General features: G+C 41.0%; 1 protein-coding gene across 1 annotated transcript in view; it reads left to right on the top strand.

Annotated features, from left to right (window-relative positions):
- RSU1 (Ras suppressor protein 1) overlaps nucleotides 1-5,112 on the top strand; it is a 177,746-nt gene extending 172,634 nt beyond the window's left edge. The window contains exon 9 of the mRNA XM_070601075.1: nucleotides 2,626-5,112. Coding sequence (XP_070457176.1) covers nucleotides 2,626-2,728 — 103 coding nt within the window. The 3' untranslated portion in view covers nucleotides 2,729-5,112. The remainder of the gene's footprint in view (nucleotides 1-2,625) is intronic.
- Nucleotides 5,113-17,129: the final 12,017 nt, after the last annotated feature.

Below are 17,129 nucleotides of genomic sequence, written 5' to 3' on the forward strand. Positions count from 1 at the left end.
CACAGTGAGGTCTGAGTATTAAAAGGCAGGCATTGAAATACTGCAACATTCCAGTTCCTTCCTAAAAAGGAGAGGAGCCTTGCTGAGTCCTGAGCAGCTTTTGCGTCTCTTTCTGAAATGACATTGCTGGATTTCCACCATCAGGATCCAGCAAAACAGCCGCTCCTTCTGGGAGGCCTTCCATGCCCACTTGGGCTCTTCCTCGTTCAGGTCCCGGCACATGGCAGGCCCCTACCAAATCTTACTTCTTGTCTTTCTCCCTGATCTCTTCTTTTTGTGGATACCACTTTCCTGGCACGTAACTATTGCCAGGTTTGCAAGTGCATGAACTATGGAGTTGTATTTTTGTAACCCTTCAAGTTTGATGTTGTCTGCGAGTAAGAACGTGTCTGTTTTGTCCCTTATGGAGATGAAGGTTTGGGAAATAGTGGAGGATACTGAGGCTGTTGTAAGAAGGCTGTTTAACTGAAGATACTGAGACATGGGAATGCACAGAGCAGACTCACACCTTTGCTTTGGGCCAGGGGAGAGGAGCTTGGAGACCAGAGGCCTCCGGGACCTGTCACACTGCAGCGCTAAGCCCCTGAGCTTGAGGAAGTCAACGTCCTGGGAGGAGGGGAGGGCAGGGACCAGTAGAGGGTAGGTATGTTTCAGAGTGTGCGTTGATAAAGGTGAGGAATATAAAGGACCAGTCCCCTTCGGCTCAGGGTTTCTTCTACCTGTTTGATGCATCTGGGAGAGATGCTGGAGGAGGGGTGAGGGAAGGGGGTGTGCAGGTTGGACCCCTCCCCCCAGATAATGCAGGATGGTCTCCCCAGCACAAGAGCCTTAACTTAATCACTTCTGCAGAGTCCCTTTTGCCAAGGAAGATGACAGTCCCAGGTTTCAGGCATTGGGACAGGGACACCACTCAGGGTTGGGGCAGCAACAGCAGTAAAGCTGGAGTGGCTGAACTTTCCTCTCTGCCTGAACTAATGGTTCTTTACCTGGGATGCAGGGCCCCCGGGTGTCCATGACATAGACTTCAGGGGATCAGTGACCCTTTTCAAAGTGTGGAGGAGGGGACCTGTGTGGTTTTAAAGAACCGTTTTCCTGGTAGCAGGTTCTCTTGGGGAAGGACGTGTCCCTCCTGTGGGGACACAGGGTGGCCCTCTGTCAGGCCAAGCAGGACTGGGCCCTCTGTCCGTTAGATTAGCAAAAAGCCTTTTAAGCTAACTTCTGCAGAAGTTGAAAGCTAACTCGCAGGCTCTGATGTTACCTGTCTAGGACATGTGGTACCTCCTTGACACAAGAGATGGCCTTCTCCTTGACCTGGAGAGCATTCCCAGCACCTGGCCGGACATACATTCTCCAGCTTGTAGGTCTGTCCGCTGCCACCTCCAGACTCTGCATTCTAAGCTCCTTAGGAGCAGAGACCTATGGTCATGACCACTGTTGGTAGAACCTGTTCTAAGGAGACGCTTGGAAGCTTCTGGCAAAGATAGAGTACGGTATAACCTATCAAAACCCTAGTATCCAACTTTCCCTAACTACTCCATCAGTTGGACAACTCCCTATGCCAGTTCCATCCCTTGACCGGTCAACCACGGTTGCTGATGTCATGAAGAGCATTAGTATATGCTAAGTCGTGCCACACTGTGCATGGCCACCAGTGTGCCTAGCAAAATGCGAGTGTCAGGGGAAGGTGTCACTTCCTTGAGTGGACCTTAGAACAAGGGACACCTCCTGTAGGGAGGTCAGTCTTTGTGTCAACCCTTGTTCTGTTGGCACAGGCGATTGCAACAAGCAGAGTCAGGTGTTATCTTTCCCCTGGAGGAATTGAGGCACCCACAAGGCTCTGTCGGGGACACAGGTATATCAATAAGGGGAGTTAAGGCTGAGCTGTGTTTATTTGAGGGTGGTTTTTAATTTTCTTTAATCAGAATTACTCATAAATTATCGATTAATTACTAGTCACTGTTCGGTTCAGTCCTCTCAGCTGCAGAGCTAGCTTCTCTCTGCGATGAATGCTTGCCGCCGTAATTGTAGGGTGCTTTGTCAACATTTAATCAGCGGTACTTATTAACGTGGCATTGATGTGTGGCCGCCATCCCAGCACCATCCATCATGCGTGAGCAGCCAGAGCGGGCTCGGATGCCATTGCTCTCTGTCACATTATCCAGCCCGTGGGCTTCCAGGCCAGGCATAATGTTCACTTTTCACTAAATGGACACTCTATCTCTTCAGTTCAACCCAATTTTTGTCACTGTCGACTTAAACACTCCCAGCCTTTTGAGCCGCAGTCTGGAAGGCTGGGCTGAGCGTTACTGGGTCTCCCAGTCCTGATCTCTCTTCCTTTGGTGTTTCATACTCTGCCCAGTGATTGTGAAATGCCAGGAAACTTGTCCAGAATCAGACTTCGTGGCATGCTCTGTGTGTGTGTGTGTGTGTGTGTTTGTGTGTTTGTATGAGAGAATTTTAAATTCTTAAATACAGTGTATAACCCAGAGAAAACAGAAGTGATCATTTCTTTTTTTTTCAGCTTACTGAATATTCCTGGAGATTAATTGTTTAAAGCTCTACCAGTAGAAGCTTATCTTGTGTTAGTAAGGTGGATCTCACCATTTACCCCCTCTCTCTTTTCAGCCTCTACGGCAGACACATGCAGGCAAACCCAGAACCGCCGAAGAAAAATAATGACAAATCGAAAAAGATCAGCCGGAAACCCCTGACAGCCAAGAACAAATAAGGGGTTGGCATGAGCTGGGCTTCTGGTTGCTTCTCTCATTATGACTTCTCTTCTCTCCTGCTCTATCCCACAAATAAATACAGTGTGTGTGGGGGAGGGAGGTTTCTTTTCACTTTCTCTTTCTAGTGCTTTCTACCTTACCTTTTAAATACTTTTGGTAGGTGCTAGATTTTTATAAGTTCCTGAAACCATTTCCATTCATTTCCTTAAAATTACCAAAGGCAGGAAACAAAGCTGTAATTCAACTGCAAATTCCCTAATAGGCACAGGTTTCAGTGCCTTGAATAGATGTTCACAGAGTTGCTTGTTATGAAAAGAATAATTAAAATCATGTAATCATTTAAATGTCACAGTTAACACTGTTCATTCCTCTGTTTATTCACATAACTCATTATTTTGCTTTCTTAAAAGTTTTCCTTTACCACCGAGATATTATGCTAACTTACAAGTGATTTTAATAAAATCTTGCATTTGTGTCACATGTTGCTTCTTGAATAGAATAAAGAACAATCTGATCTTGGGGTATACACATTTTTGTTTACTTTTTTCCCCAAAATTATCTTGCCCAATTTTACTGGTTGTAGATGATAAACTCTGAAACTTTCCATGAAAAAAATGCAAAATTAAATCAGAGTTAGATTCTTCTCACATCGATTTGTCAGGTTTTTTTTTTTCTTTGAAGACTGTTTCTAAATTAGGTAGGAGCAGAAAAACAAATCTCTGGGAGATTCTGCCAAAGGATTTTGGAAAGCAGCATTTCTTAGCTGAAGAAATGGTGACTTCTGCCAGTGGCTGGTAGACAAGAGCTGTGAAATGGAGAGAGAAAAAAACTCAAGTGTGTTTCTTGTCACTGCAGAAAATCTGCTCATATCAAAGCATTCTTCTAAGTGACTTTGATGATGCCAAAGAAATTGTGTTCATGTGCACACTCTTTACCACACCCAGTGTAGAAACAGCAGTTGCAGAGTCATTAAACATCCAATTGTTTAACATCTGTGATAGGCAGCTTTGTTCTAATCAGTAATATGTATGTAAATGAAAATAAATACAAGCAGAAGTTTTGTGCTAACAAGAGGGCTGCCACCACCAGAACGTCTTGAAACAGAAGGTGTGTGAAGATGTCACGTACTCTCAGATGGATTGTGGTGTATTTACCCCGCGTCATCTCCTTTCAGTTTTGCAGTTGAACTCCCAGGACCAGGACGACTGGAACATGTAAAAAGCCAGAATCAAACGAACGCAAAGGTCCTGAGTTACTTAGGAAATGGACTTTGCATTTGAATCAAGAGGCCGCTGATCAAGGTCTATGCTTCTAGTTTCTGGGTAACTTCCTGATAGAACAATTCACTGTGGGGAAAAGGGATCCCCAGGTGCCATCACCTGTTTGGGAGTATAGTTGATGTGATTTTCCTAGGTGCAATCTTTGCCCCAGCCTGAGTTTTTAAAATTCATTTGTAGCACATGAAATTGCAAGAGGAAGAACAATGCCTCTACTGTTGTTGATTGGAAAGACATCATTGAAAATTAAACTAGCAACAAAGCATTAGTTAAATATAACAATGTACTCTTAGGAATAATTTTTTAAAAAGAACACTCTAGATAGAAATATGGGTAATACACCTAAATTCACAAGGAGGAAATATCTCTAAGAAACATGAAAAAAAGAAGTCCATACTCACTAGTAATCAAAAAAATACTAATCAAAGCAAAATCAAGGTATGTGTAACTATGAGAAATGTGCAAATATTTTTTAAGGCAGTATCAAGTGGTAAAGGGATAACATGAGCTACACATTCTTATGCACCACTATTGGGAATGTAAATTTCTCTCCAGAAAGGTGGTAGCAGTTTGACAATATGTAGCAAAACCATAAAGTTATATACTCTCATCCAGGATTTTTATTTGTAGGAATTTATCCTGAGGAAATTGTCAGAGATACACAAAAAGGGCAAAGTTTGGCAGTTGCTGTTATAGCATTGTATACACAATGGAAACATGGGGAAAAGGCAAATGTCTATCAATGGAGAATGGTTAATTGTGGTATCCACGTGATAAACTTTTACAAAGATATTAAAAATAATTGAACAATATCTAAGGGCGAAGGAAGGTAACCATATCATCCATTTAAGTAAAAAAGCAATGTTTAAGGATGATGTGTAAGGATAGCCCCAGTTGTTTAAAAAGGAATTTGTGTTTATAATATGTTTGCACAGAAAAATGAAATGACTTCGGACTTTATGGCTGATAAATTATCTCTGTATGGTGGGTTAAGATTTTTTTTTAATTTTCCTTTTTATACTTACTGTATACTTTAAATTTTCTATAATGAGCATGTATACTTTTGTAATCAGAAAATATTAAATGCATATTTTTTCAAAATGAAATTGCTGTTTTATGTAATCCAGAAAATATCATATATTTAAATTCAAAGCATAATTTAAAATGTTGGGGTGATTTTCTTTCTTTCTGTTTTTTCTTTTGTCACTAAAGTCGGATTTTCACACCTTTATATACACTTGGTTACTTGATACCTGGTTCAACAAAATATCCACAGTTGAAAAGGGAGCTCTTTTCCCTTAGTTTTATTGAGATTGTCGATTATGACATACAGGACTGTGTAAGCTTAAGGTGTACAGGATAATGACTTACGTATATTGTGAAATGATTACCATGATAAGTTAAGATCATCACCTCATATGGATACAAAAGGAAAAAGAAAAGTTTTTTCCCTGTGTTGAGAATTCTTAGAAGCTACTCTCTTAACAACTTTCAAACACACCGTACAGCAGTGTTAGCTATCGTCATGTTGCGCATTACATCCCTGGTACTTATATGTCTTATAACTAGAAGTTTGTACCTTATGATCACCTTCCTCCAATTCCCTCTTCCTCACTTCTTGCCTCTGGTAACCACAAATCTGATCTCTTTTTCTATGAGTTTGGTTTTTTGTTTTGTTTTAATTTAATTTTTTTTAAATTCGATCCATAAGTAAGGTCATACAATATTTGTCTTTCTCTGACTTATGTCACTTAGCATAACACCTCAAAGTCCATCCATGTTGTCACAAATGGCAGGATTTCCTTCTTTTTTATGGCTGAGTAATATTTCATTGTGTGGATATTCAGTTTCTCAGCACCGTTTATTGAAGAGATTGTATTTTCTCTTTGAGTGTTCTTGGTTCCCTATTAAATATTAGTTGGCCATATATGCATGGCTTTATTTGGAAGCTCTCAGTTGTGTTCCATTGGTTAATATGCCTGTACCATACTGTTTTGGTTACTATAGCTTTGTAATAAAGCTTGAAATCAGGAAGCATGAAGCCTTCAGCTTGTTCTTCTTTCCCAGAATTGCTTTGGCTGTTCAGGGTCTTTTGTGGTTCCACATAAATTTTATGATTGTTTTTTTTCTGCTTACATAAAAAATGCCTTTGGACTCCTGATAGGGATTGCATTGAATCTGTAGATGGCTTTGTGTAGTATGGGCATTTTAGCAATATCAATTCTTCCAATCCAAGAACACAGGATACTTTTCCATTTATTTGTGTCTTCTTCAATTTCTTTCATCCATGTCTTAGAGTTTTCAGTGTGGAGATCTTTTGGCTTCTTAAATATAAATATAAATATATTCCTAAGTAAATATATTTACTTAGGTTAAATATATTCCTAGCTATTTTATTCTTTTCGATGCTATTGTAAAAGAGATCATTTTCTTTATTTCTTTTTCAGATAATTTGTTAGTGTATAGAAACGCTACTGATCTTTGTGTATTAACTTTGTATCCTATAAGTTTACTGAATTCATCAATTAGATAGAACCTTTTTTAGTGGAGTCTTTAGGATTTTCTATGTATAAAATCATGTCATCTGCAAATAGAGCCAGTTTTACTTTTTATTTTCGGATTCTAATGCCTTTTATTTCTTTTTCTTGCCTGACTCCTCTGGCTTGGTCTTCCAGGACTATGTTAACTAAGAATGGTGAGAGTGGGCACACTTGTCTTATTTCTGATCTTAGAAGAAAAGCTTTCAACCTTTCACCATTGAGTATGAGATTAGCTATGGGCTTATCATATATGACCTTTATTATGTTGAGATTCATTCCTTCTATACCTAATTTGTTAAGAGTTTTTACCATGAACGGATGTTGAAGTTTGTCAGATGCTTTTTCTGCATCTATAGAGATGATCATATAGTTTTTTCTTTCATCCTATTAGTATGATATATCACATTGACTGATTTGTGCATGTTGAACCATCCTTGCATCCCAGGGATAAATCCCACTTAATCATAATGAATGATCTTTTTAATGTGCTGCTGAATTCAGTTTGAATTATTGAGAATTTGTTGTTCTTACTGCTGTTGAGTTGACTCTGACTGGTAGTGACCCTGTGTACAGCAGGGTGAAACCTTGCCCAGTTCTTTTGCCCAAGCATCCTCCCACCTTCTGGCACTAGATCAGACAATTCACAGTGTTCATGGCCAGTTTTTTCAGAAGTGGGTGGCGAGGTTCTTCCTGGTCTCTCTTAGTCTGGAAGCTCCACTGAAACCTTTTCACACAGGTGACCCTGCTGGTATTGAAAATACCATTGGCATAGCTTTCAGCAGCACAGCAACGTGCAACCATCACAGTATGACAACTGACAGACGGGTGGCGTGGTTCCCTGAATGGGAAATAAACCTGGGTCATGGCGGTGAGAATGCCAAATCTTAACCACTATGCCTTATTGAGAATATTTGCATCTGTATTCATCAAAGATATTGGCCTGTAGTTTTCTTTTCTTGTAGTGTCCTTTTCTAGCTTTGGTATCAGGGTCATACTGGCCTTGTAAAGTGAGTTTGGGAGCATTTCCTCCTCTCCAGTTTTTTGGAAGAATTGGAGAAGGATAGGTGTTAATTCTTCTTTAGCTGTTTGGTAAAATTCACCAGCCTAGCCATCTGGTCCTGAGCTTTTCTTTATTCAGAGATTTTTGATTACTGAGCCAATCTCCTTAGTCCTAATTGGTGTGTTCAGATTTTCTGTTTATTCCTGATTCAGACTTGGTAGGGTGTGTGTTTCTAAGATTTCTTCTTAGAAATCTTCTAGGTTGTCCTTTCATTTCTTCTAGGTTGTCCAGTTTGCTGTTGTATAGTTGTTCATTGTAGATATTTATGATCTTTTGTATATCTATGATATCAGTTGTAATATGTCCTCTTTCACTTATAATTTTGTCAGTTTGGGTTCTTTCTCTTTTCTCATTGGTTAGTCTAGGTAAAGGTTTGTCAATTTTGTTTATCTTTTCAATGAGCCAACTCTTAGTTTTGTTATTCTTTTCTATTGTTTTATTTCTGTTTTGATCTTTATTACTTTCTTTCTTCTGCTAACTGTTCTTCTTTTTCCAGTTCCTTGAGGTGTAGAGTTAAGTTATTTAAGATCTTTCTTAATGTAGATTTTCATTACTGTGAACTTCCGTCTTAGAACTGCTTTTGCTGCATTTCATAAGTTTTGGTATGTTATGTTATTACCATTTTTGTTTGTCTCAAGATACTTTTAATTTTTCCTTTAATTTCTTCTTTGATCCATTGATTGTTCAGGAGAGTGTTTAATTTCCATGTATTCATGAGTTTTCCAGTTTTCTCCTGTTCTTGATTTCTAATTTCATTCCATTATAGTCAGAGAAGATAACTTGGTATGATTTCCATCTTCTTGAATTTCTGAGACTTGTTTTGTGGCCTAATGTGGTCTATCCTAGAAAATGTTCCATGTGCACTTGAGAAGAACGTGTATTCTACTGTTGTCAGATAGACTGTTCTGTATATGTCTGTGAGGTCCATTTGGTTGATAGTGGTGTTCAGATTCACTGTTTGCTTATTGATTCTCTGTCTGGATGATCTATCCATTGTTGAGAGTGGGGTATTAAAGTCCCCAACTATTATTGTATTTCTGTTTATTTCTCCTTTAAGCGCTGTTAGGTTTGGCTTTATATATTTAGGTGCCCTGAGGTTGGGTGCATGAATATTTACAATCATTATACCTTCTTGATGGATTGACCCCTTTTTCATTATATAATGACTTTCTTTGTCTCTTTTTGCCGTTTTTAAAGTCTGTTTTGTCTAATGTAAGTATAACTACCCCTGCCTTTTTTTGTTGTTACCATTTGCTTGAAATGTCTTTTCCAGCCCTTCGCTCTCAGTCTGTGTGTCATTAAGGCTAAAATGAGGCTCTTGCAGACAGCATATCATTGGTGGTTGTTTTCAAGAATTTATTCAGACATGCTATGTCTTTGATTGGAGAATTTAATCCATGTACATTTAAAGTAATTATTGATAGGTAAGGATTTACTATTGCCATCTTAATTGTTTTCTAGCTATTTTCTAGATCCATTATTTCTCCTCATCCCACTATTTTTTATGTGTGTTTTGATGTCTGTTGGTATCAGTATGTGTTGACTTCTTTATCATGTTCTTTTGTATAATTACTACAGGTTTTCCTTTGTGGTTACCATGAGGTTTACATAAAATATTTTAAAATTATAATACCCTATTTTAAACTGATGATAATTTAACTTTGATAGCATTCCTAAACTTTACACTTTTACTTCTCCTCTCCTTCACATTTTAGGTTATTGATGCTACAGTTTAAATTTTTTGTATTGTATATCCAATAACAGATTATTATAGTTATGATTATTTTTACTATGTGTTTTTTAATTTTTAAATAAGAGTTGTAAGTGGATTACACACCATCATTATTGTATTACAGAATATGACTTTGACTATATGTTTACCATTACCAATGAGTTTTACACTACTTTCTTATGTTTTTATGATATTAATTAGCATTGTTTACTTTCACTCAAAGAATTCCCTTTAGCATTTCTTCTAAGACAAGTCTAGTGGTGATGAACTTCTTGGCTTTTTGTTTATTCAGTAAAGTTTTTCTCTCTCCTTCATTTCTGAAGGACAGCTTTCCTGTGTATAGAATTCTTGGTTGACAGTATTTTTCTTTCGATATTTTGAATATATCATCCCATTCTTTCCTGGCCTGAAAAGTTTCTGTTGAGACATCTGCCAGAAGTCTTATGGGGATTCTCTTGTAAATATCTTGTCTCTTTTTTTTCTTGCTGCTTCAAAATTCTTTCTCTTTGACTTGACAATTTATGATTTGTCCTGGTGTGACTCTATTCGAGTTCATCCTGTTTGGGAGTCCTTTTGGCTTCATGGATCTGGATGTCTATTTCTCTCCCCAGATTTAGGAAGTTTTCAGCCATTATTGCTCTAAATGTACTTTCTGTTCCTTTCTTTTTCTTTTGTCCTTCTGGAATTCCCATAATGTGGATATTGTTTCTTTTGATTGTGTCACATAAATCCCATAGGGTTTCTTTACCCTTTTTCATTCTTTTTTCTTTTTGCTCCTCTGACTGGATAATTTCAAATGTCTTGTCTTCTCAGTCACTGATTCTTTCTTCTGCGCGGCCAGTTCTGCTTGTGAAGCTCTCTATTGAATTCTTTAGTTCAGTCATTGTATTTTTCATCACTAGCATGTCTAGTTTTTTTGATGGTTTCTATTTCTTTGTTGAACTTCTCATTTGGTTCATGAATTGTTTTCCTAATTTAATTTAGTTGCCCGCATGTGTGTTTCTGTAGTTATCTGAACTTCTTTAAGAGAACTATTCTGCATTCTTTGACAGTTCAGAGATCTCCATTTCTTTAGGGTCATTTATTGGAGTTTTATTAGTTTCCTTTGGTGGCATCATGTTTACCTGATTTTTTATGATCTTTGATTCCTTGTGTTGGTAGCTTTGCATTTGAGTAGGTGGTCTCTTTTCCAGACTTTGCAGATTTGCTTTGGCAGATATAGTGCTTTACCAGTCAGCTCAGTTTAGGTCTCTGGATGTGTCCACTCATAATGTCCTTGGGCAAGTAGGGCTTGCTTTCAGGATCAGTTTTTGGGCAAGGCCACTGCTTGAGCTCTGAGGGTGGTGGATATGGTTGCCACTGGCTGAGAACATGTGGTTAGGACTGCTGGCTTGCTTCCTTGCCCAAGTGAGGCTGTGTAATGGGTTCTGCAGTTGCCTTGGTTCTCTGCTCAGGCATCCTAGACAATTGGTACTGAGTAGTTGACTCAGAGGTAGGTGGGGCTATGAATTTCCCTTCCCTGGTGGAGTAGCAGAACAGGCCCCAAGGCCTACAAAGCTGCTTGTTTGGGTACCCAAATCCTGCAAGAATGCACACTGAATTCCCTGGCCAGGTGAAACCACTAGTTTTGCTCTGCAGATAGGGCAACACACGGTCTGTGCTCTCTGTTCAAGGGACACTGTAAGCAGAGCTTTTGGGATGGGCTATGCAATTCATGTGTTCTCTGGTTGGGTTCCCTGGTTGGCCAGGCTGAAGGCTATATTCAGCAATGAGCAGGGCTATGAATTAGTTTCCCTGCCCAGGAGGAGTGGGGGAACCAGCTCAAGCTTGGCGACGCTCTCTGTGGTTTTACTTTGGCAGCCTGCACCCCAAGTTCCCTGGCTGAATGGTGCCACTGGCTTTGCCCTGTAGATCAGCTCTGCCTGCCAGACTCTACACACCAGTGTTGCTGGGCCATGCAGCTTTCCAGGTGTTCTGGTCAGTCGAGTTGGGAGCTACAGTCAGCAGTGGGTGGGGCTCTGAATTAGCTCCCCTTTTTGGATGAAGCAATGAAGTCAGCTCCAAGCAGCCTCCCAGGTTTCACCATCAGGCTTTCTGGTCAGATCAGGTCAAAAGCAACACTCAGCAGTCAGTGAGGGCTCTGAGTAGCTCGCCTGCCTGGGTTGAATGAGAGAACCAGCTCCTAGCCTGGAAAAGCTCTTTGTTTGTGGTCTTGACTCTGGTGACCTCACCCTAAGTTCCCTAGCTGAACTGTGCCACTGGCTCTGCCTGGTGGACGATTAGCTCTGACTGCCCAACTCTCTGCTTGAGTGTTGCCGGGCTACATAGCTTCCAGTTGTTCCGACAAGGCTCTCTGGTCAGGAGGGGCCGGGTTCTACACTCAGCAGTGGGCCAGGCTATGACTCAGCTCCCCTGCCTGGGCTGGGAGCAGACCAGGCTCCAGGGCCAGCAAGGCTCTTTGTTTGAAGACCCTAATCAGGCAGACCTGCCCCCCACTGAGTTTCCCTGGTCAAACTGCACCTCAGTTTTAGCTCTGCAGATGAACAGAGCCACTGGTTGGGACTACTCCTTGGGTTCTACAGGTAGGAACTATTCTGCCAAAATTCAAGCACTGGTTGTTGCAAGCCTTTACACCCTTCTCCATCACAATCATATTCCTAGTGGTCAAGCCCTGCAGATTTCCCTTGTTCCCCATGAGGTGCACCCAAGGTGGAGACTCCAAAGAAGCAACCCACTAGGGGTGCTAGATGTCTGCCCTCGTCTCTCTTTTCCCTCTGGAGGAACTGTAGGCTGGGGGAGACCTCTCCACGTGGCTCTGTGCTGACCTCGGAGCGGGGCAACACGGTCAGTGTGTAGCTGCTCCTCTTACCCTTCTAATGCAGTCTGTGTTGGTCTCTGTGGTGCAGGGGTCGACTCAGCCTCACCCCCGGGTTCTAGGATTTTCTCAGTCGTGTCTTGTCCATGAGTAGTTGTTAGTTGTTCTCGTGAGGGGGAGCGAAGTCAGGAACAACATATGTCTCCAAAAGGTATCTTTTTAACAAAGAGAACCTGATCTTTTCAGCACAACGATGAGATTGGTTGTTGCTGTGGGTGCCTTATAGTCTCTCAAGGTAGCCTCTGATGTGGTGCTCTGAGCCTAAGTGGGAAACTATGGATATTTTTTTAATCCTTGTTTGAAACATCCTTCCTCATACTTCACCTCCTTATATAAAATACTGACCCTGCCCATGTGCTGGATACCTTCGAGGTGGCATGCAAAATACTTTTGTGTACATAATTGTATTCGGTCCTTGCAACTATCATGTGAGATGGGCAGGGCAGGATTACTTAGGAATAAATTGTATAATGGCTCTTAGATGTGGAAGAGAAGTGTTTTTCTTTGCTAGAAGTTGTTCCATTTATTATGAGTCTTGATTTTGTTTTCCACTTAAGATAGGAGCAAGTAGAAAAAGTGGAAGCAACTGGAATAGGTTGGGGTTGGGGGAGAAGTTTGTTGTTAAAAAAGTTTTGTGGGTTTTTTTGTTGCAGGATTACTCAGAGACTTTGCCATCTTACTGTGCATTTTGTATCTCTGAGAAGGAGCTATGGTATGCTGGGCAATTTGACCAGAGAACCACTTTTTTCACTGAGCATTACAATGTACTTTTAATCTGTGGAACCCTTGTTGGAAAATGTGCTCTATAGGATCAAGCATCTGGCCTGGAGTCACATCAGATTCCCTCTGTGGAATCAAAGCTCCTTGGAAACCGCTTAGCATAGGCAAATCCTCACTTTGATAAGTTGGAATAGATATAGCGTGAAAATCTTATGAATCCAGAGGGAATTGGGTTCTCTAAGTCACTGTGTCAGTATTAAATGCTGGAAGTATAGAAGTCGACCCCAATTTTCCATGGTTTACTTACTTACAGTCACATATTATGTTTCTTGTTGTTTTACTTACACTTGATACTTGTTTGTTGCACTGAGTTGCAAAGGTAAGTTTATAACAGTTAAGTTTCTGACAAAGCTTCATAATAATATCCCACATACACCCTGTTAGGAAATCCTCTAGGCTCCACCTTCAAAATGTAACCAAACTGCAGACTTCTCACCTTCTTCTCCCACCTGGGTGCCAGCCACCCTCACTTCTCACCTAGATTATTGCAATATCCTCCACTTGGCTGTCTGCTTTCGCTCTTGTCCTCTTACCATCTCTATGTTCAACAGTGATCCTTTTAAGACAGACATCAGAAGACACTTCTGCTCAGAATCTCCCACCGGTGTCTCCTTGTCTCCTTTCACCCAGAGTAAAAGCTCCAGTGACTGGTCTGCAAGGTCTTGTGTGTCTGCTGTCCCTCTCCTGCTTGTCTCATTCGCTGTACTCCAGCCACCCTGGCCTCGAGGTGCCTCCCTCTTCAGGCCTTTTGTGCTTTTGATCCTTTCCTAGAATGTTCTGTCCCCAAATATAAGTTCCTCATCACCTTCAAATCTTTGTTAAAAAGTCACTTTCTCAATAAAGCCTACCCTGCCCCCTGTTTTAAATTGCAGTTTATTTTGTTTATTACTTGTCCCCATCCCCAGAAGGTATGCTCCATCATCCCTAGAATGTATGCCCCATCATCCCTAGAAAGTAGGCTCCATCATTCCTAGAACGTAGTAGAATGTAGGCTCCATCATCCCTAGGATGTAGTAGAATGTAGGCTCCATTATCCCTAGAATATAGGCTCCATCATCCCTAGAAAGGATGGAAAAGAATCAGCAAACTATGGCCCACAAGTCAAATCCTGCCCATTCCTGTTTTTGTAAATAAAGTTTTACTGGAACACAGCGATTCTCGTTCATTTACATCTTGTCTCTGCTTTTGTGCTACCACAGCAGAGCTGACTAGTTGTGACGGAGACTATATAGCCCCCCAAAGCCAAAAATATTTGCTATCTGGCCCTTTACAGAAAAAGTCTGCTGATTATTCCATTAACTGTTATATCTCCAGCACTTAGAATGGTGCCCGATGTACAGTAGGAGTTCAATAAATGTTTAATTACATTCAATACTATTGTCATTAATATAAAGCTAACATTAAGGAAGAAGGAAGGGGAAAATCTTAGACATTCCTTTAGAGTTTTCTGTTTTGTAATTTGAGTCTATTTTATCAAGGCCAAATTTCCGTAAGTGGAAAATAGTCTCTGAATATTACAGGTGAGACTTTATTCAACCCTGTAAAAGTTCAAACAAACTTTTACCTGAATTTTTTGGTTCTCCTGTAAGGACCCAATTGTTACATACTTGATTATTTGAAACCTTCCTCCAATAACCATTCATCTCTTCTGTAGCAGCTTGAACTTGAAGGGCCCTGCACCCCAATGTACCTGTTATGAGTCCACAGGAAGGGCCCAAAAATAAAATCCAAAGTGCTCTGGTCAATATAAGTCAAAAGAGCCTGTGGATCTTCACCAAAATCCACGTCTCTGGAAAATGATGTTTAAAGACAGCAGGACCAGCAGCCAAAATACTACTGGTCTCTGTCTACTCTGGACACTTTGTGACCTCAAATTAGGCATTAACCAATTATGTGTATATTTCTCCACCTAGAATGTCAACAAAAGATCATGCTATGTAGTATACTATAGTTATGTATGTGTAGTGTATATATGTGTTCTGTGTCATTGATCTTCAAATATATACACATACATATATACATATAGATGCACAAATATATATGCGTGTGTCATTGATCTTTCCATCAATAATAGGAGACCCTTGTGCCCTTTACAAATGTCGTGTTTCTATTAATACTGCATATACATATCTTGTGATAGTACCTGTTACTTCATGCTTATTTCATACATAACTGAACTTGGTGACTTGCCATTGCTTGATTTTATCCTGAATATGTTTTGTATTACTAATAGCACTTAGTGATTGAGTGACTTGCATGTCTCAGGCACTTTATGTTTTCTTTCATTCTCGTTCAGTGGTCATCCTCATTTCATAGGAAATTTGACTCAGATTAGGGGACATTCCTAAGGGACCAAAGCTAGTGAGTGGCAGAGCAAGGAAGTAGAAGAAAATTCTTTTGAGTCTAGAGCAAATACTCTTTCCTCAATCCCACGTTGCCACTCTGCTGTCAAGCATGGCTCCCTGAGTCTCTCCAAAAGGTGGCAATTTCCCTTCCCATCATCTCTTAAATTGGAGTTTCTGGTTTGGATCTCCTGAAATGTTCGTTTTATTAACTTGTTAAGTCAGGGCATGATGACAGCCAGGTCGGTGAAGCATTATCCCATTTCTATACATCCTGGACCTTTGGTTTCCACTGTTTCTGTCCCCCAAGCTTGGTAGGGTGACAGCATCTCTCTGATGCCCAAGTGATGTGTTGACTAAAGCAGATCAGCCTCACTCCTGAGAATAGCACTGCTTTTCCTTTCTCGTCCAGAACGCAGCACTTCACACACTGTCCCATCAAGGAAGGATTTCCCTCCAAAGGGGATTCTCTCACATGACCCACCCAAAGAGCAGTCCCTCCTGAAATAGGTGGCAAGTGTCTTTGGGTTTCATTTTCAAGGAATTTTGGCCTGGCATGATTGGACTCCTTGTGACTTTGTTTCTAGTGGCTCAGTCACAGACCAAGGAGAGACCCCATCTTATTCACCCTGGTATGCTCAGACCTCGCAGAGCACATAGAGCATTTTGGACATTCGAATGTTACTGAATGAATGAATACTGTTTCCACTGGATATTTCTTACATCTTGTTGCTATTTTACCTATGTGTTTATTCTCATTTGATAAATGGAGAGGCCATGTCTTATAATGGGATGTTTAAAGGCTTTCTGAAGAATCAGGCCGTACATCTAATAAGCTTGCAGGCCCAGGAATTGAGAGTGAACTAAGTAAGAAGGGTCAGGTAAGAAGGTAGTGTTATCAGAAAAGGCCTCTAGTTAGGAAATTTGTTCATCCCCAATTGCTTAAGAACCCAACAAGACTTCGGTTATGCAGCTGCCAGTACACACAGCTCCCTGAGGTCAAGAATTCTCTCCCATCCCAGAAACCCTCTTGGTTTACACATTCACAGGACCAACTTTATCTGTCTCTAGAGGCACCGTCTTCTTGATGCTTCTACTGCCCAGTGTGCTGTGAAATTGGCATTCTCCGTATACAGGTGTTGTCAGCAAAACCGGCTCATCTCTGCCCCAGGAGGAAGGCAGCTTCCACGGCTAACAGCTGAAAGTCGGGAAAGCAGCCCAATCCATTCATAACTCCCCCGGAGTGCCACCGAAAATAGCCCTGCCACACCAGGCGGACAGTCTCGCTGCTTGTGTGGGCTGCTGTATTTGTCACTATGCAACCACGATTTTAACAAAGATCCACTTTTTAAGTCGCACAACGCAGCCGCGAGACTGATATTTCCATTAGGGAAGGCCCTGCCTGTAGATGAGGAGCTCTGAGCTCCCGGATTCTCTAACCATTTAGCAGTTCTAGTATAGGGTGGAGCTTTTTTGTTGCTGTTTTGTTGGGATCAGTGATGGAAGGGCTTTGGGTGAAAGGCAATAAAAATCACACCTGATCCTAAAACAAACCATCTGAGAGAGTGGTGGCTTAAATTTCAGGTGCATGGAGGACACACATGAAGATGCTGGGGCTCCCCCGGGCCGGGAAGAAGCTGCTGCTGGAGGGAGCCATCCACGTTGATGGGGGTGTTCAGATGGGCTTGGGCTTTGACTTTCCTTGGTCAGAAGTCACCTGCCTTGGGTATTAGGCTGGGTTGAATAGGGTTCCCCCAAAGATTCATGTCCATCTGGAACTTCAGGATATAACCT

The sequence above is a fragment of the Equus przewalskii genome, chromosome 30 (genome assembly GCF_037783145.1).
Source record: "Equus przewalskii isolate Varuska chromosome 30, EquPr2, whole genome shotgun sequence".
Taxonomy (NCBI): Eukaryota; Metazoa; Chordata; class Mammalia; order Perissodactyla; family Equidae; genus Equus; species Equus przewalskii.